The sequence below is a fragment of the Myotis myotis genome, unplaced genomic scaffold (assembly GCF_014108235.1).
Source record: "Myotis myotis isolate mMyoMyo1 unplaced genomic scaffold, mMyoMyo1.p scaffold_m19_p_1, whole genome shotgun sequence".
In the NCBI taxonomy this organism is placed as follows: Eukaryota; Metazoa; Chordata; class Mammalia; order Chiroptera; family Vespertilionidae; genus Myotis; species Myotis myotis.
The window spans coordinates 72,336,460-72,358,295 of record NW_023416313.1 but is presented as its reverse complement, the minus strand read 5'-3'; the positions used below and the strand labels follow the sequence as shown (position 1 = coordinate 72,358,295).

Sequence of the window (21,836 nt, the reverse complement as noted above, 5' to 3'; positions counted from 1 at the left end):
CTGTGTAAACATGACCTATTACAATATCAACATTCAATAAATATCATCTTGAAAAAAAAACAACTTGTAAAAATTCCATGATTTAAGATGTGTTTTCACTAATTATTACAAAATATATTCTCCCTTAAAAATAAGCTGCTGCTCACTTCAACTATCCACTTGTCCATCCAACAAATATTTATTGAGTAAGCTCTGCTTTGGGACTGTGCTAAGCAATGCACACATTAGTAGTGAGTAGGCAGACCTGGTCTTTGTTTTCATGTAGTTCATTGTTGATGAGGACAATTCTGTTATTTACCTACATATCTTAATTTTCTTTAAGACATTTGAAAAAATAGTCAATGAGCTTTCCTTTGGGAGGGGAGGGTGCAGAGAATGTGAAGAAACAATATGCTTTAAATAGGTAAGCTGCCAGAATCAATTAAGCTAAAGATAGCCTTTGTGCTCTTCTAATTTGGTGGGTTTTTTTAAAGAAACAGACTTTTTTTCAAACCAAATTTCATATGAAACCCCAGTATATAAAGGAAACCTAAACAACGCTGCTCTAGTTGAAGTGGAGGGGATCAGGTGCCTCCCCTCACCCTTTTTCCCACTTCCCTCAGCGGGGCAGCTTCTCAGAGATTTCCAACCCTGCCTGCATTTTATAGGCAGGAGAGCAGTCTCAGAGAAGCCAAGTGATCTTTAGGGGCAGGAAGAGAATGAGAACCAGGACCCAGCATTTTCACTCCGGGTCACTGTTTTCTTCCACCCTGCCATGTTCATTAAATTCCAGAGAAACTTTGGAATGGTTTTAACCAAATTTAATTTTACTTTGTCAATATTTGTGCAAGCTCTTTATTTTATACATGTGAAAGCACACAAAGTATTAGGGTTGGGAATAGTTTGTTTCATTCATTCACCCATTCAACCAATAGCTATAGAGCAACTACTATGGACCAGGCACTCTCGTTGCTGGTGATGCACAAACAAAACAGGGTGAAGCCCCGTCCTATGGAGCTGCTATGCTAGCTGTGCAGGGCTGTGAGAAGAGCACCAGGACAAGGCAATCACAGTGATTTGGGTGTGGCGGGGCAGAGCAGGGAGAGTCCCGGCAGGAACAAAGGTGCCTGTGCCAGGTGGAGAATGGCTGGGGACAATGAAGAGTCACATCACACAGGGCTTTGAAGACTACAGTAAGAACTCTGGATTTTTTTTCTTTTTCTGAGTTTACTATAAACTACTGAAGGCTTTTCAGCAGGAGAGTAACATGATCTGATGTCTATCTTATAAAGTTCACTTTGAAAGGTGAGTTGGACTTAGATTGTATAATAATTAATGAAAGTAACAGTAATAGCTAACACTCATTGAGCCCTTTTATGTCAACACTGCTCAAAAGCTATACATACAGTATCAGCAATAGGCATATAACATAGCTTACTACTACTGTTCTCATTTTATAGATGAGAAAACCAAGGCAGACGCGTCCTTGCCCAAGGGCTCATAGCTAGGCAGTGACAGATGGAGAATTCAAACCCAGAGCTGATTCCAGAGCCTCTTCTCTTTACACTTACACTAAGTGTGAGGGAAGCTGTGAGGAGAGGTTGTGCTAGGATATGCCTTAAGGCAGAGCACAGACACTTGCTCTTGTGCTAGGTGTGACCTGTGAGTGATGAGCGGAGTAAGGTATGGCTCCTGGTTTAAAGACAGTTAACAGCTCGGTGGGTGTTGCTCAGTGGCTGAGCATCTACCTATAAACCAGGAAGTCAGGGCACATGCCTGGTGGCAGGCTCAATAACTAATAAGGGGCATGCAGGAGGCAGCCAATCAATGATTCTCTCTCATCATTGATGTTTCTCCCTTTTCCTCTCCTTTCCTCTCTGAATCTATAAAAATATATTTAAAAAAAAAAAAGACAACAACAACAGACAGGTACTACTCAGGAACAGTAGGCATACCACATTGTTCTGTGTCTTTTCATAATGAAGACATTTTATAATAAGTGACAAGTGATTATAAGTGATAGCCCAAATTTTAAAATGCTTGTCACTGGGAAAAGTTTCCTTTGTTCATGAATGCTGCGTGTAAAGTAACCCTAAGTATTTCAGTTTAGCTCTGACTAGTCTCATAGGAAATACTGAAATCAGGGCAAGAGAGTTGACTCAAAGGCAGCCCAAGTCAAGAACTTTCACAAGTAATCAGCCTCTCTGGTTAAAAACTAACAATAAAAATTAAAATCTATTTAGTGTCCCCAAAATGTTTTTATCAGCTCTACAAATAATGATTCATTAATTCCAAAAATATATGAATTCCTTCCTACAGGCAACTGACCCCAACAAACACAAATTATCAAGAAGATATAAAGACCCATGTAATAGAAAAACTGAATCTAAGAATTTTCGTTTAGTCCTCTGGTCATTTTCTAAGGGCATGCAACTCAGTTAAGTGACTGGCTAAGTCAATGGCTGGTTGATATTCCTTCAGATAATAATATCAGTCAATCATCAAAACACCCTTTTCAGGTTGGTGCATGGGAACCTGATGAAAAACATAACCATTAAAAAGAAAAGGAAAACAGTGGCGCCCAGAGAGTGGTTAATTTGTGCCTGCAGATGCACTGTTCCAGAGACAAAACTGGATCAGTTGTAGTGATCGTCATGCTGAGCCCTTTAAGCTGCCCTGCTTCTCCAGCATTCAGTGGCTTTTAGCAGCCTGCAGAGAGAGCCTCGTGCATAGAAAATAATTTCAAATATATATTTTAAATTCTCCATACCAGTATTGTTAAGAAAAAAATAAAAGAATTGCTGCTGCAACTTGCATGTGTACTCCCTAGAACTCAGGCTGTTGGTGAAAGCTTCTCTTAGTCCAGACTGTGGCTACTCAGACTGTATCAATTCACAACTCATGAAACCAAATCCACTTGGAACTGGATTTTTCAAAGATTAGCTAACTACTGTAGATTGAATGTCTGTGGTTCACCTCCGCCCCCGAATTCATATATTGAACTCTCAGTATAACGTTAATGTAATGGCATTTGTAGGAGGGGCATTGGAAGGTAATTAGGTCACAGGATAGAGACCACATGATGGAATTAACATACCAACACACTCAGAGTGGAGTACAGATAGGGCCTCAAAGAGAGGTGTGATCTGCCCAGTGTTCACTTCCCTGCCTGTGAAGGCTTCTAAAAAGTAGCCATGTTGCACCACAGGGACTGTAGCCCTCAAGGTCCATGAGTTGTGGTCAGTAGTGGGGTGAGGGGAGGCCCTGGCGGAGCAGGGAGGAGCACCCAGTTGGAGAAGTGGTCAGAAAGGGAGTGCTGGACCTCGTGGGGACAGCCATCTTTTTGCCATCACCTCTTCTCAAGTACACAGAGAGAGGCGACACCTAAGAGGAAGGAAGGCTGTTCCCTGACTAATGTGTGGAGTCCTGGGCAGTGACTGGCACAGGGTGGCCTCGGTAAAGAGCTGCACTGCCTGGGTCCCATGGGTGGACGGGGCACTAGAGTTGGTGATGAGTCACCTGAGAACAAATTGGTGTTTTTCCTCTTCTTCAGCAGGGACTGTGCCTAAAACCACCTCATTGTTACGGGCTGAATTCTGTGCCCTCGGAATTCGTATGTTGAAGTGGTAATCCCTAGTAACTCAGAATGTGACCGCATTTGGAAGTAAGGCCTTTACTGAGGTGAGTAGGTTAAATGAGGTCACTGGAGTGGGCCGTGAATCCAATATGATTCATGTCCTTATAAGAAGAAGCCATTCGGACACAGAAAGAAACAGAGACAACCACGTGAAGATGGCCATTTAAAGCCAAAGAGAGAAGAATCCAACTCTGCCAACACTTTCGTCCTGGACTTCCAAGCCTCCAGAATTGTGAGAGAATAAATTTCCATTGTTAAAGCCACCCAGTCTGTGGCGTTTTGTTATAGCAGCCTGAACTGACTAAGACAAGACCCTTAGGTCTACATCCTAAATCTGAAAGCTGACTTGCTTTATTAAGCACCCATTTTATGGATTGCTTTTTTTCTGTTAGTAGCATGCTGCATATTTCATTATTTATGATCATCTGCTTTTATGGTCCTAGCACATTTTCAATGTCCACAACTATAGTAATTAAAACTTATTTGACATACCACATCAAAGAGGCAACTGAACAGAACAAATGTGGAAGGTGGACGTAAGCGGTACCACATCCAAAGGGCAACTAGAGTTCCATTACTTTGCAGATTCCTGTATGTCATTTTCTAGTCACCAACTTATTGCTCAAACAGTCAGTCTGGGGTTGGCATCCATAAGCATTTTCCATAGACATCAGTTCCAGCTACTTATTGACACTGATGAAGATGAAAGGGCATCCTTGTAAGTGTGGTGCCCAGAATTTAAGCAATATTCTAGGTTTGGACTAACTGAAGCAGAATAAAATAGGGTATAAAAAGGAGCCAATGAGGGGAAAGAGGTTTTGAAAAACACTTTAAAGTAGGAGTGGAAGGAAGAAAGTGGGGAGGAAAGAGAACTAAGGGAGAAAACTGAACATCTTTGGGAAAAATAATACCATTTCACATACTGTTCTTATTCTAATATTCACGGGCTTTTCATTCTGAAATACTTTAGATACATAAAAGGCACACATCGATAAAAACTAACAGGACACACAAGTAAAGTGTAGGATAGGCATGTATTTCTCAGGACAAGCAATAGAAGAACTGAGAAGGAAGTAATGGAGAGGCTGAGGTGATAATTTCATGCACGAAACAAAATGGAAAGGTATGCATCATACCCAAGTGGGAGATTTAATTTTTCAATATAAACGGTAAGAAAAGTATTTACCTTATACTTAACACTACTTTATATTCAGGTCAATACAGAAATTTCTCTTAGGAAGAGACATTAATACTCTATGCATCTACACATCATATTAGAATAATAAGAAAAAGTTAACATGTTCCATTTACTGAATAGGCAAGAGGCCAAAATCCACATTGGGGGAGAAATCTGCCACTATTCTAAAATATCCAAAAGGCAGCATCTTCAAGTTATTTCATGCAATACATTTCCCTTTTCGACTAGACAAAAACCTACTTAAAGTGACTTTTTGTACTCTTTCCTATAATATCTAAAATAATAACAGAATTGTGTGTAAGGTGTTGACAAAATGCCCATTGGTATGTAGTAAATATACATTATAGTAATGACACACTGTTCATACATACACTACACATGGTTACAAATACCTAAGATCTGCATAGCCAAGAAACTAGGTATAGCAGGGTTTGTAGGGAAAAAAATTCAGTGCAAACAAAATGACACTGTATCTAATTACTTTCTAAATGTCAATCTCTTGTTAGGAACTAGAACTCTATAAGAGGTACATGGTGAATACCTCAAATGTATAAAGACATTTAAAGACTATGGTCCTTTGCCCCCATAAAGATTTTCAATAAGTACAGAAGAAGATAAAGCAATTTAAAAAGAAGTAGTAGACAACAATGTAAGAAAGACCCTCCTAAAATGTAAGTGCTTAAAAACCCTAATTCCGCCTGGCTGGTGTGCTCAGTGATTGAGCATCAACTCATGAACCAAGAGGTCCCAGTCAGGGCACATGCCCAGGTTGTGGGCTCAGTCCCCAGTAAAGGGTGTGCAAGAAGCAGCTGATTGATGTTCCAGTCTCTCATCAATGTTTCTATCTCTCTTTCCCTTCCTCCTTCTCTTAAAAAAAAAAAAATCAATAAAAACATTTTTAAAAACCCTAATTCCTCCCCTTCTTAAAGATAGTAATACCAGTTAGGCTAGGAGGCCTTACATGATAGGGGTGAGGGCCAGACCAATGTGCTGGGATTTGCTTAATTTAAAGGTGTAGGTCACATCTACTTTCTATAATGATTTGTGACCAGGGAACAGACTAAAGACTAACAAGAGAAACTAATTCATGGCTCAGGATCCCGTCTCGACATCTATCTTCCATAAGTATTTGTTGACTGATAACACTGTTAGGTTATGCCATGTACAAGTTACTCTCATTACTGACCCAACACCTCTGAACAGTGTAAATTCTACATACATTGTTGGCACTTCAGCAAAGGCCCTGGGGGGCCCTCAGGACAACCTCATTTGTGGAGAACCGTGTCTCTCAAAAGATGAGGATGAATGAAAAGTGGTGGAAAGAAGTGACCAGAGAAGAAAAGAGGGGAAGAAAGAGAAAGAGAGGACAAGAGTGGGCGATTGTGGTAGGTGAATCATGGAAATGACCGAAAGGAAAAGAAAGGAAAGACGGCAAGGGGATCGGGAAGGCAGAAAGTGGAGATGGCCACAGGGAACCTATGAGGGAGCTTCTCCCGCCTGAGAGCAGGCTGTAACTCCCAAGTCTGAGTGGGGACTTGCTCATGTTACACTGGGCGGGGCAGAGGCCTTTGAACTCCAACAGCAGTACCAAACTCAAGGACTCTGTGCCCGGGCAATCTGACCTTTGCAAATATGAAATTAGGAAGACAACCTACTTGACTTTGTTATAAAGGCGATTCTTTTAAGAGATTAATTATTCAACTTTCACTGAGCTAAAGATATACAGCATAGATCCTGTGAGGACAAATGCCATCACTAGCAATATTTTCATACGCTACTAAATGTTCTCTGCCCTTTTTTCCACAAACATATATCCAATTAAGCATTAAACATTATTGTATAGCCTCTTCTTTGATCCACTGTAACCTACTCGAGCACACACACACACACACACACACACACACACACACTGCTGCACTTGGCCTTTGTTTGTATTAACTCTCCTTTCACCTCTAAGCAATTGAGTACAATGAAAGATTGAAACATAACTGATGTCAAAACAGATGACTAAAAATAGGCAATAAGTATTAATATTTATAATCCATACTTTCATTCTAGACTTCTTTTCAATAGGCATAGCATTGTTTTGCTCACCCCATAATAGCTCCATGCCTAAAATTTTATTCTTTCCTTCTTCCCCCCAAACCACAGGAGTTTTAATGAAGAATTACCGCCCTACTCCTTAAAGGGTAGGAAAGCACCACAATTCTCATCAGATACAACAGGGGATGTTTTTGTGAAAATATCACATTAATAATATTTTTCGCTGCTGTTGTCATCATATAAACGGTAAATATTTTTATGCCAGTGCCAACAATTATGATATTCTACTCAAAAAGGGAGATATAACTTGATATATTTAAGAATAAAGGCAATAATATTTAGTAGGTTTTTTAAGCCAACAAAAAGAATACTCTAACCATCCTTAAAAATATAAGGGAAAGAGTCCCTCTTAAGTCCCTCCAGGCTGGTCCATCTTTGATTTTATTCAGTCTCTGTCACCACCCAGTGGACAGCACACTCAACTACAAGCCTTGAGATTAATTGCCTCAGAAGGCATTAACAGGTTTTTGCACCCAATGAGACATACAATTACAGGAAAGTGCTCTAAGTGCTCTTTCTTGTGAGCAACATTTTACTTTTAAATTTCAACAATAGGAGAATATACATATTCTGACTGTTCTAACAGTATTCACTAAGAAATGGTGGGGGCCACTGTCAGGAAAATTATCCTCAGAGAGGCATCTCATTCCCTTCCAGATCAAATATAACTCAGTCCAACTGAGTTTTAAATTACAGTCACAAAATTCCTTTTAATATACTATCAGCCAAAAGAATATGCAATTCAAACACTATTTTAGCCTCATAACTGGTGATCAAAAGAGTACAGTTTGCTTTCTAAATTATTGCTAGGCTATTTTACAAATTAAAAATAAATTATTGTAGTTAGGCTTATGGATTGAATTCCCCATGCTCCATCATATTAAATCTGAAATATAAGGGAAGCAGAAAGAAGACAATTATTTAAACATTTATCATTTATACACCTGTTTAACACCACATAAATTCAATAGATTTTTGTGAAAACAATAATTTTTAAAATCTGCACTTTGTGTTTCCCAACATTTCAATTCACATACACATACATTAAAATTGTTGGACATATGTGACTAACACTAATTTCCATTATGTAAATAAATAAAAGTGAAAACACACTCAAACACTCAAAAAGTGGGTCAGAGGTTTCTCTTTTATAAACTAACAATAAAATGGGCTTATCTCTCTCTCTCTGTGTATGTATTCAATCAGGATACAAAACAATTCCATCACTTCAAAAAACGTCAGTAATGCATTCTGTCCTTTGCATTTTATTTTTGTAATGGTAGTAATAAACTTTGCAACATATGAAGAAAATGTTTGTAAGCTGAATTAATAAATTTAAAGAACATTAGTAAGCAAAATACTAATTTCACAAACCTATATAATGCTGTATATGGAAACTTATCCTTGGGGATACTAAAAAACAAACAAATTTACATTGACAAATGCCTTATTCCAAAGGGCTGCTGAAAAAAATAACTGAAATGTGTATGTAAAGAAAGCATTTTGTAAGGAGTCTATTATAAGACTCAAAATTTGCTGTTACTATTACTCTTTAAAAGTGGCCAGGAGCAAGAATATCCCAAGAAATCAGAAACACCAATCAGAAAGAATATATGCACCCCTATGTTGATAGCAGTGCAATTAACAACAGCTAAGATTTGGAAACAGCCTAAGTGCCCATCAGCAGATGAATGCTTTAAAAAACTGTGGCACATCCATACAATGGAATACTACGCTGCTCTAAAAAAGAAATAACTCTTACCATTTGCAACACCATGGGTGGACCTGGAGAGCATTATGCTAAGTGAAATAAGCCAGTCAGAGAAAGATAAGTATCACATGATCTCACACATTTGTAGAATACAATGAACAACATAAACTGATGAACAAAAACAGATCTAGACACAGAGAAGCATCAAACAGACTGTCAAACCTCAGAGGGAAGGTAGGGAAGGGTTGGAGAGGCAGGTAAGAGATCAACCAAAGAACTTGTATGCACATAAGCATAACCAATGGACACAGACAATAGGGGCTGAAGGCCTAGGCTGGGGGGCCGGGGTAGGCTGGGAGAGGACAATGAGGTAAAAGGGGACATATGTAATACTTTCAATAATAAAGAATTAAAAAAAAAAAAAGTGGTCAAGAGGTGGGATGGGTTGAAGTAGGAAAACAAGCGGGCCAAGGGAGTCTTATCTGTCAAACTAAGGAGTTTGGATTTTCTCCAATAAGCACTGAAGCCTCAGAAGGGCTGGCTGTCCTACAAAATCACTCTGGTTCAGCAAGGATGTAAGCAACACCAGCACCAGGGCTTCCAGTGTAGCCAATGTGGCTCTGTGGTTGAGCATCGACCTCTGAACCAAGAAGTCAGGGTTCGATTCCCGGTCAGGGCACATGCCCGGGTTGCAGGCTTGATCCTGGGGGGCGTGGTGGGAGGGGGCGGGGTGTGTGTGCAGGAGGCAGCAGATCAATGATTCTCATCACTGATGTTTCTATCTCTCTCTTCCTCTCCCTTACTCTCTGAAATCAATAAAAATATATTTTTAAAAAAGAAAAAGAAGCACAGAACTTGGCAACTATATGCAATAGCTAAATGGAGAGCCATTGGTGAGGGCAGCAGTGAGAAGGAGATTTTGGATAACTAAGAGGATGAGTGAATGCTGAGTACTTTACCATGATAGGAAATGCAATGCAGAGGAAAAATGGGAAAAGTTAGAGATGGGACAGGAATTTAGACATTAAGTTTGAAGTATCTGAGGGGCAGGTAGGTGAAAGTGCCCGTTTACAGGATCAGTTAAATGGGCCTGGAGCTCAGAAATTCTAGTACAAAAATCTGGGTGGAGGTTCTGAGCTGGATGTCCTTGAAGTGACTGCATACCAGGGAAATGATGAAAGCACCTGGGGTAGTGTACAGAATGAGAAGATGGCAAGAACACAACCTCCCCGAGGTCATTGCAAAGACCAGCCCAGGAAAAGGAAGCCGTGGAGGAAAAAGGAAGGAACGGTTGGAGAGGCAGAGGGGAGAAAGTGAAAAATAGCAGTTACCTGGAAGTGAGCCACAAAGAACTCCAACTGTAACCCATACAAAGCCCTGCTGGGGCCACGTACAAATGAACATTTTCTTCCCATGTTCCAGCAAAAAATCTGGACTGATACCACCAAAAAGCAAACAAACAAACACACAAGAAAACAATGTAATGCTGAAGCTGGAAAAGTTTTCTCTAGATAAAGAGAATAAAATTCACAAATTACTCTAGAAAAACACAGGTCCCAGAGCTAAAAGCAATAAATGTTTTCTTTCTTAAAAAAGGTTCCTTCAGTTTCCTATTTTCTCATATCTAAAATAAAAGATAAACTTAAAATGGCCCTCTCAATTATTCTCAGAAAAAGTCTCTCTCAATTGTTCTATATAGGTCATAAGCTATAAATGTGGACCAAACTGACAGCCATAGTAGATCAACATAGGCTTTCTAATCAGAATGACTTCCTTAAGTGACAAAAATCTCTGCCAATGGCTTTATTTGAATAGAAGATAGCTGACAAGAATAGAGGGATATTTCTGTACAAATAATCACTAGTCAATGGGGTATGCAAGACACCATCTGAGTCATTTTAATACTTCACTTGTCAAAAGTACTTTTATTTAAATTGATGTCTTCATAGTTGATTCACTTGAAGGGATGGAGAGCTAAAACATTATATCTACTTACACATGTTTATTACTAGTGGCCAAAAAGAAGAGCATTATAGAATTAGTCAATAAAACAGGAAAATGGTTGAAACAGGACAGAATGGTTGAAGTCAGATTAGGAATATAAAGGAAAGGTTTGATACACTCACAATAAATGAAGACTAAAAACACAAATAGTGACATAAGGATAAAGTGTTAGCAAATTAGGATTAGAATGGAACATTTGTTGATAAACGCCATCTACAAAAAAGCTACATTCACTTATGTAAATATATGAAAAGGTTTAGAATATGCCCCAAACTACTGGCCAGTAATTTCCTTTGAAGGAAAGAACAAAAGTATAATGAAGTAATGGGAAGCCTTCATACATAACTCAGCATACTTCAATGATTGTCCAGAGTTCACATGTGGGTATATTTGTGTATTATTTGTGCAATAAAACTTGAGGAATGGGGGATTTTTAGGATAAGCCCAAGATATCTTGTTGCACATGAAAGCAAAGAAGTATTCTAAGTCTACTAGTGTTGGATCAAAAGGACACAGGAATCAGTTTAAGAGAGATCCCGATGACCAAATGTACAACAATTTGAACAATAAAACAATAATAATTATATCTAATTGAAACATTTAGAATAAATCAAATTCCACTAATTCACAATGAGAAAGCAAATGAAAAGGTCATTTGTTGCCACTGAACATAATCTAGAATATCAACTTCTAATTTTGAAAACTGACAAAGAGAAAGCAAGCATTTATTCTGCCTTTTTAGTAGGAAACACATCTATAATAATAAAAGCATAATATGCAAATTGACTGAACTACTGAACAACAGAACCATTCGGACAACCTCCGGCACGAGGGCGTGAGGGCATGACGACTATTTGCATACTAGCTCTTTATTATATAGGTTAAGCAAAGCCGAGCCTTTACATCCTTCTTTAAACAAAAAATAATTCTAGATGGTTAAAGAATCAAGCAAAGACCTGGCTGCTAGGAACTGTGTCATTGATGACACACTTCAAGTTAAGATACAGACAATGTCCTCTCCAGAGACTTGTTCCCCATGGACTATCATTGTCGGGGGGACAATGAAAACAGGCCAGTACAGTGGATGGCTCTGGAAAGTCTGGCTAATAATGAGTTTTCCAGTGCTAGTAACATGTGGGCCTTCAGACTGACACTGTGAAAGCTCATGACTCTGGGCCAAACGCCCTATGTGGACATTGACCCTTTTGAGATGACTGTGTACCTGAAAGACGGTTATGAATAGTCCAGCCTATTAACTGTCCTGATGAACTATTTGCTGTGATGGCTTGTTGCTGGGCCTTGGATCCGGAGGAGAGGCCCAAGTTCCAGCAGCTGGTACAGTGTCTCAAGGAATTCCACACAGCCCTGGGGGCCTACGTTTGACTTTCACATCCCACAGTGTCCAGGACGGATGGTGCCCACCAGGCTCACTGGGAGCCAGTAATGGATGTTCACCCATCCTACGACGTCAGCAGAAGCACATTCGTCTTCTAGAACACTGTGCCTTAGAAATGCGTTAGAATCTGAACTTTTAAAGACAGGCCTAATAATGCGGAATATTTTTTAGATATCACTTTTATTAGGTTGAACTGAAAAGGTTTTTGTAAAGTTTTTGGCCAAAAATTTTTAAAACATAGTTACTTTGGACTAGAGGTAACTTCTTACAAAATAAACAAACAGTTTTTAAAATTGTTTTAAAAAAAGAATCAAGCATAAAAAATAAAAATGTAAATGCTATAAGATAGAATAAAGGTAAGTAAAAAAAGTTTTCACTCACTATGTAGAAAATCCTTTACAGAAGACATAGAAGTGAGATGCCATAAAGAAAAACAATGGTTAAAATTTTTAAAATTCTATATGAAAAGCATCTGCAATGCATATATTAAACTAGCCAATCTCTTTAATGTATCAACAACTTGTATAAAAAGGCCAATAGAAAAATGGGTAGAAGATGAACAGGGAAGTTTACAGAAAATAAATAAAATGCCCAATTAATACATAAGAAAGATACTTGATAAAAATGAAAGAAATGCAAATCAAAACAATAATGCAATACTCTGTCCAACCAGCAAAAAAGTTAAAAATTTAATAGTGCTATCTTGTGTTTGTGTGGGTCTAAACAGGCCCCATCACACATTACTGGTGAGAGTTCATAGTAATGCAGTACAAGGAGCCAAACAGAAATAACATGCTCACAAAGGTTTTTAAAACTATACATATGGCACAAGAACAGACATATAGACCAATGGAACAGAACAGAGAACCCAGAAATTGACCCAAGCCATTATGCTCAATTAATATTTGACAAAGGAGGTAAGAGCATACAATGGAGTCAAGAGAGTCTTTTCAATAAATGGTGCTGGGAAAATTGGACAGATACATGCAAAAAATTGAAACTAGACCACCAAATTACACCACAGACAAAAAATAAACTCAAAATGGAAAAAGAACTTAAACAGAAGGTGGGAAACCATAAAAACCTTAAAAGAATCCATAGGCAGCAAAATATCAGACATATGTTGTAGCAATATCTTTACCAATACAGTTCCTAGGGCAATGGAAACTAAGGAGAAAATAAGCAAGTGAAACTACATCAAAATAAAAAACTTCTGCACAGCAAAAGAAACCATCAACAAAACAACAAGAAAGCCCACTGCATGGGAGAACATACTTGCCAATGTCATATCCTAATCTCCAAAATTTATAGGGAACTCATACATCTTAACAAAAGGAAGTTAAACAATACAATCAAAAAATGAGCAAAGAACTTAAATATACACTTCGAAAGTGGACACACAAAAGTCCAAGAGACATATGAAAACGCTAGTGGCCCAGTGCACGAAATTCGTGCACATTAAAAGGGAATTAATTAGAAGAAACATTTTAATATTGCTATTTGCCCTTTATAATAGAAGTGTCAGAGATGAAAGAAAATTAGTGAAATGTATATGAAAATAATATGTACACATATTAATAAATAAACATGACATAACAACAACGAAGACATGATATGAAAACAACAAAAACATGATATAAAAACATTGATACAAATGACTGATAAATTAATTAAACTTGTTCTAATATCTCCCTGTATACCACATTAAAAGTAAAAACACTTTCAGAGTGCTGACTAATTTCCCTTGTGATGGAGTATTTACAACTTTAACTTTAATGTCACACACTGTTTGAACTCGAGAGAAAGCAACATATAACTGACCATGTCTGAAAACGGGATTCAGGTAGGAATATTCCTACTCTGTCTAGAATTTGTCCTTGTGATTTATTAAAAGTCATTGAAAATGCTGGCATCATGGGAAACTGTCTTTGGATTAATATAAATGGGAGGCGTCATATGGGGACAAATCAATTCTTAGAATCAGAACGACCTCTCCTGCAGATCCTGTTAATACTTCAGCTTCGATTATGTTAGGTTGCAATCTTTTGATAATCAATCTAGTACATTACAAAGACCCCATTTACTGTTGAGATTTCTCAATAGCATGATGATTACACCACTTTCAATTTTAATTTATGACATGGCATTCCTGAAGGAGTAATACTATTAAGGAATTCGACGGGAAAATTTTCCTTTTTGGCATCATCTGTTGAATCAATGGAGTCATCATTCAAATATGTGTGAAAATCTCCATCAAGTATATCCAAAATTTCTTCACTTAATTTATGAACGTGCTCATTTTTTGGACAAAGAATCACATGTTTAGATATATTTTAATATTATCTACAGATACAGTATTTCCAAAGGTAGCTTCAATAATAGATCCGTTACAAATCATTTCACAGGGGATTTCAATAATATCCATTCCTAAATGAAAACTGCTAGCAAGTTTGCCATCTCCAAGTTTTACTAACCATCCACTATAAGCAGAATCCTCTGATCTCATATTTGTTTTAAGAAATAACTTTCTGAAACATCCCCAACCACTACAGTACTTTAAACTCATTTGTACTATGGCTGATCGCATAGCATGCAGCACAATACTGAGACAGTGTCGAAAATCCCCTCCAATAAGGAGAACTTTCCCACCAAATGCAACATTCAAATTCATAATTTCTCTTAGTAATCTGTCTATGTTGTTTATAGCGTGACTGGATGCCATGGTGCATTCATCAATAATGAGAAGTTTGACCTTTTTAATGGTTTTAGCAACTTCTCTCTTCGTATTGAGTCTAGAAATTGAAGCTTCATTTAATGGAATTGGTAATTTATATTGGGAATGAAAGGTTCTTCCACCGAGAAGTAAATTTGCAGTAATTCCTATGGACGCTGTGGGTAAAACAGTACCTCCTCCCTACTGTCAGGGTCAGGAGTGGGGGGGGGGGGGCACGCGCAGGGCTGGTGGGGGAAAGGGCCTATCGGGGTTTTCCTTCCCCCGGCTGCCAGAAGCTGGCCCCACCCCTGAGGCTGCCACTGCTTGCCATCTGTGCGGCGTTGCCCCCACTCCACCACTGGTTGCCTCCCTCTGCGGGCAAAAGGCATAGGGTGCCATCCTTGGCTGGCCTGGGCCTCCGTCTGTGGAAAGATAGCTGGCAGGCCCCACCCATCTGCCACAGTGTTGCTGGCAGGTGACCTGGGCCTCCCTTTGTGGGGCGATGGGTCACGGAGCCCCCAGATCAATGCCCCACAGAGGGAGGCCCTTTCCACCTGGCCTGGGCTCTGCCATTCATTGCCACCCACAGAGAGGCCCTCCCCACCAGGCCTGGGCTCACCATTGATCCCCACCCTCAGGGAGGCCCTGCCCACCCGGCTGGGTCTCTGTGATGGGCCTTCACAGCCTTGGCCGTTTGCCTCGGCCCTCGCAGCCACAGCTTTGTCCAGAAGGTCATCCAGAAGGTCTCCCGGTTTAATTAGCATATTACTTTTTTATTAGTATAGATGCTCAAAGTCACTAATCATTTGAGATGCAAATCAAAACGACAATGTGATACCATCTCACACCTGTCAGAATGGCTATCATCAACAAATCAACAAACGATAAGTGCTGGTGAGGATGCGGAGAAAAAAGAACCCCTGTCCACTGTTGGTGGGAATGCAGACTGGTGCAGTCACTGTGGAGAACAGTATGGAGTTTCTTCAAAAAATTAAAAATGGAACTCCCATTTGATCCAGTAATCTCACTTCTAGGACTATGTCCCAAGAAATCAGAAACACCAATCAGAAAGGATATATGCACCCCTATATAGCAACACAAGTTACAGTAGCTAAGATTTGAAAACAGCCTAAGTGTCCATCAGCAAATGAGTGGATTAAAAATCTGTGGTAGGTATATCTACACAATGGAATACTATGCTGCTGTAAAAAAGAAAGAACTCTTACCATTTGCAACAACATGGATGGACCCAGAGAGCATTATGGTAAATGAAATAAGCCAGTGGGAGAAATACAATTATCACATGATCTCACTCATTTGTGGAATATAATGAACAACATAAACTGATGAACAAAAACAGATCCAGAGACAGAGAAGCATTGATCAGACCATCAAACCTCAGAGGGAAGGTAGGGAAGGATGGGGGTAAGGGAGAGAGATCAACCAAAGGACTTGTATGCATGCATGTAAGCCTAACCAATGGACACAGACACCAGGGGGGTGAGGGCATGAGCGAGGGGGTGGGAGAAAAGGGGGGGAATAAGGACACATATGTAATACCTTAATCAATAAAGAAAAATTTTTTAAAAAGTTAAAAAAAAGATCATAGTGAAATGATTCTAGGTAACACTGTACCATAATATAAAGCTATAGTCAATATTAAACTCTTCTTCTGATTAGAAATTACATTTATTTTTGCCATATGATTCCTTTAGCTAAAAATTTTCTGAATTTTGCATTCTTGGTTATTTATAAAGTGCTCAATTACTTTCTAAAAGAAAATCATATTTTTTTTGTTAAGAGAATTACAGAATCATAAAAATAAAAAAATCTCAGAAATAAACAAAAGAAAATTAAATGATTTAGTCATACCACTGTGAAGCTAGTAAATCCCATAATCTGGGATTTTTGTTGTAGAATTTGAGGCTCTTTCTACTATATTCCTACTGCTGCTTCCATCATTAATATTGTCAGAAATTTCAAGGGATGTTTAGAAGGAAGTAATTACAGAATACAAATCAGTCAGAATAAGAGTAAGCAATGAAATCTTACCTTATCCAACATTTCATTTTAACCATCTATACCAGTGATGGCGAACCTTTTGAGCTCGGCGTGTCAGCATTTTGAAAAACCCTAACTTAACTCTGGTCCCGTGTCACATATAGAAATTTTTTGATCTTTGCAACCATAGTAAAACAAAGACTTATATTTTTGATATTTATTTTATATATTTAAATGCCATTTAACAAAGAAAAATCAACCAAAAAAATGAGTTTGCGTGTCACCTCTGACACGTGTGTCATAGGTTCGCCATCACTGATCTATACTAATAAAAGGGTAATATCCTAATTAGACCACACGTCTTCCGGACGTCCTTCCAGACAAAGCCACAGTGGTGAGGCAGAGGCGGTTAGGGGTGATCAGGCTGGCAGGGGAGAGCAGTTAGGGGGATCAGACCAGCAGGGGAGAGCAGTTAGGGGGATCAAGCAGAGTGGTTAGGGCAGGCAGTCACGTGAGCGGTTAGGAGCCAGCGATCCTGGATTGCGAGAGGGATGTCTGACTGCCAGTTTAAACTGGCAGTCGGACATCCCCCAAGGGGTCCCGGATTGGAGAGGGTGCAGGCCGGGCTGAGGGACACTGCCCCCGCTCCACCCCATGCATGAATTTCGTGCACCTGGCCTTTAGTTTTCAAATAAGTATAACACTAAGAAGTGTGATGCCTTTATATGACAACATAGAGAAGAATGTGGACTGATACCCACCAAGTTACTGATGATGAAAAGTTGCACTGGTGAGTAGAGAACTGTAATGTTTTACCCTGCATATTTGGCATGGCTTGAATCCTAAATAATAAAAGGCTAATACATAAATAGACCAAATGGCAGAACAACCGGTCGCTATGACGTGTGTGGACCATCAGGCGCGTCAGCAGGTGCAAGCAGGGCCCAGCGCCATCAGCAGAGGGAAGCGGCAGCAGCCAGAGTGGGGCTGCCGGCAGACAGGGAATGGGGGTGGGGGGGAAGGCCACAGCAGTAGGGGCTGGGCAGGGGCACGGAGGATGGGCTGAGACCCGCCCCTGTGCCCACTGTAGCCTCGTGGCCCACAGATTCTTTCAAAGTGCACAAATTCATGCACTGGGCCCCTAGTTTTTTTTTTTTTTTATAACACCTGTGTCTTACTTTTGTAATTATGTCAACTTTAAAACTCATAGACTTCTGAGAAGATTTTTGCTGTTTTTAAACTGTTTAAATTGTTTTTGTTAATTTCCAAAACCAGGAAAATAACAACACACACAAAAAAAAATACATAGAGACAGAGAAGCATTGAACAGACTGTCAAACTTCAGAGGGAAGGTGGGGAGAGGGAATGGTAAGAGATCAACCAAAGGACTTGTATGCATGCATATAAGCATAACCAATGGACACAGACACTATGGAGGTGAGGGCATGTGCTAGGGGGTGGAAGTGGCTGGGGAGAGGTCAATGGGGGAAAAAAGAGACAAATGTAATACTACATGTAATACTTTAAACAATAGAGATTAGAAAAAAAACTATACATGTGATACTAAACTTTCTTGTTATAATGTTCATCTAATTATTTTAATGTTCCATTTTAGCTTACAAAAATGTAAACAGGTAACAATAGGCAGGCTTCAAGACAAAAAGTCCAAAAGGAAATGTTGTAGAAGTATAGGTGAAAGAGAGATTGTCGTAGTAGAAAGTGCACAGCCACCTGACCATGTTCAGCCTTAACTGCCAGCATGATCAGAGCAAAACAGAGCCAATGTTTCTGGTCTTATTTATCTATATCTCTCCCTTAACCCCCTGTCCCACTCTCCATCCCCATTCTACCATTTCCTAGTAAGGAAATCTTAGAAAGGACTGCAAGATTCCTCATGTGTAAAATGAAGACAAATACTTCCTTTTAAGTTAGGTTTAGGGAATAACTGAGATAGTCCATGTAGTAGGTGGAACACAGTAAGTATTCAATAAAGATTAGCTGCTGAATTACACAGATTTTGATATTTCATTCCCATGTTAGACAGTTCTACTCTATGCATTTTTCTCTATATTACTTTTACTAAAACTTGCCTTAAACTCTTTTTAAAAAGTAGGCAAGATACTTAAAAATAAATGTTAAAGTAGCAAGGATGTAGTTAGTAATTGTGTTCCAAATGCATTCCTGCTACAAGGAAGAATCAGTAGAAACTGGACATTATCATACTGAACAAGAGAGGACTGACCTCACTTAGGAAAGGTGATGGTTTCTGTGCCCACACTCCATTATTGCTGTAATGTTTTGTTTCCCACTGAACCTTGATGACCCAGACAAACGTCAGAGAAACACTAATGATTAGACCCCTTTAATAACTAAAAGCAGAGCATCTTGGTTTTCACCAAAGGAGAAAAGATATACTTGTTCATTAATATATCTCTGCTTTTTCTGTACACACACATCCAAGGAGACATCCAAGTATGGGTCGTCACATTGATTGGAAATGCTAAATCCAACTGCACCTGAGGTCTTAAATAACTGACCACATTTACTTTTTGTCTATCACCATGGTCTTTCACTTCCCGGCTCCCTTCCCACACCCATCCATGCAAAAAAGGTAAGGAAAGGAAAGGGCAGAATAACTTATTGTCAAGCAGTATCTAGTCAAAACTCTTAAAAGTTACTCCTACTGTGATAGCTCTGCATTTCCTTTGTTCTTCCCACTCATCCTCCATTCCCCTTCCTCGGGGCCTTCCCCATGTATCCTATACAGTGGGGCCTTGACTTACGAGTGTACCGACTAACAAGTTTTTTTGAGATACGAGTCGTCTCTCGGCCGATTTTTTGCTTTGAGTTGCGAGCTCAAAAAAATTCGGGTTATGAGCCAGCTTCAGATACCCCACTGCTAGTTGGCGCAGCGAACGTCACAGTGATTTGACATACGAGTAATTCGAGTTATGAGCTCCGTCACGGAACGAATTAAACTCGTAAGTCAAGGCCCCACTGTATTTATCTAGCTCTATTATTACCCCTTCACAATCTATTTATCTTTGTGTAAATCCCATCTCTCCTGTGTGTACCCTGAAAGCAAGAAGCATGTCTTTCTTTTCAGTTGTTCATCCCTCATAGCACCTAGCAGGAAACCCAATAGGAGGTACTAGAAGATGTCTTGAAATCTATAATAATAGAAGTGTAATATGCTAATTAGACTAAACAACCTTCTGGATGAAGTCACAGCGGCGGAGGGGCTGAGGCAGAGGCAGCCGCGGTAGTGGCAGGGGCCAAGCCCCTCGCACAAATTTCGTGCATTGGCCTCTAGTAAGTAAATAAAATATATCATCTTACAGTGTAGTACACTGCAAAGAGCCCTGGATTAATAGTCAGAAAACTTGCACTCTATTGTGAATAATGCTCTCTGCTGGTCCTGTAGCTTCATTTATAAGCATTTTAGTATCAGTTTCCTCTTCTATAAAACTGGACACTTACTTGCTCTGTAACTGCATACGGTTTCATAAATTGAAATGATGAAAGTAAAAGAGCTTATTGTTACTCTATTTTAAAGCTATATGATTATTTCTGTTGAATAATATTACTTGTCAACCAAACTTGCTAAATTTAAGTAGGGATAGTACAGTTATTCTATTAGGAAATGCAGATTTAATTAATACATTTATTTGCTTTTTCTTAAAATAAAGTCATAAACAGCTGGTAAAATACTGATTTACAGTACATCATCACAAGCATGTATAATAATTATGTTTGAAACAGAAATGGCCCGTGTTAACTGTGTCGTATTTCCCAATTATAATTATGATTTGGATAAAGTGTTTGGATATTTCTTACCAGGTTCTGGAAGATCTAATTTTGCCCGCTTTAGTTCTGCCATAGAAATCTGAAGTTGATCTATTACAAAGTCATCTTCAAAGAAAAAGTCTTTTGCCAAGGTCTCCTGAAGAAATTCTACAAGTTCTTCCATAGACAATTTCATTAAATGTTCTAAGAAAAGACAAAATAAAATACTATGTCAGCAGCTACTTTAGGTTGAGAAGATAATGTATTCTATTCTGGTGTAGTATTTTTTTTTAAAGGGGCACAACAAACAAATTAAATATGGTATTGCGAATATCACTGAAATTCAGTATGACAAAACAGTCACAGAGAAAAGCAGGTACTCTTAGTGTGGGGGATGAGGAACTGCATACTACTAAACACCTTCTCATTGGTTTAATAGTAACCATACCTAAGCATTCATAGTAATCCAGAGCAAGAGCTTCTTAGATACAACAGACATAGACCACCTACGATGACATGAGATCTTTCTGTTTTATTGACATGGAGCTCCAAACTCACTTTTAGGTCTATAATTTTACTGTTTCAGAATTTCAAAAAAATATGGATTACTAATTTTACTTATATTTCTACTTATGAAATTAATTTTATAGGAGAAAACTCAAATTACAGATATAAAACAAAGTAAAAATGACCTAAGATCCCATAGCAACTGCCCTACAAGAAGATGTGTATACATGTGTATCAATTTAAAAAGTAAGTAACGCCACCTTGTTTCCCCCCACTCAATAATCTATATCACAGATATCCCTTATTTCAACAAGTATAATTGTACACCATCATTATTACTGTGTGAATGTACTATAATTTTTAATATTGGGCACCTAATAGTTTCTTTTTTTCTCTCTCTTTTTTTTTACTGTTAAGCCCACTGTGTGGTGAACCTCCAGGAACAATGTCTCAATAGTGTTAAGGCAACTGGGAAATAACCTAGAGAAAATGTTGGGAGCTTCAACTAACTATTGGTTAAGGGCCCAGACACAGTTTTTGAAGCTTTATATGGCAGTGAATGAACTTCCTGTAAGTCTTTGAGCTTTCTCTTCCTAAGAAAAAATACACAGTAGCAGACAGACTTCTTTCCACAGCTTTAGACTACTGAAATGATAGCACAGTAAGTAATTGTTACACTTAAAGTTTACTTACAAAGGGTGACGAAACTTTTTACTTATGAAAATTAATCAAGAGACATATAAATAAAACATACTTTAAGAGGGAGAGGAGCACTATAGAGAAATACAACTTCATATTTCT

General features: G+C 38.8%; 1 protein-coding gene across 8 annotated transcripts in view; it reads right to left on the bottom strand.

The window, feature by feature from the left end:
* USP6NL (USP6 N-terminal like) overlaps positions 1-21,836 on the bottom strand; it is a 179,389-nt gene that overhangs the window by 4,888 nt on the left and 152,665 nt on the right. For all 8 annotated transcript variants that reach the window (XM_036341229.1, XM_036341203.1, XM_036341238.1 and 5 more), the window contains one exon: positions 20,580-20,732. In XM_036341229.1, coding sequence (XP_036197122.1) covers positions 20,580-20,732 — 153 coding nt within the window. The remainder of the gene's footprint in view (positions 1-20,579; positions 20,733-21,836) is intronic.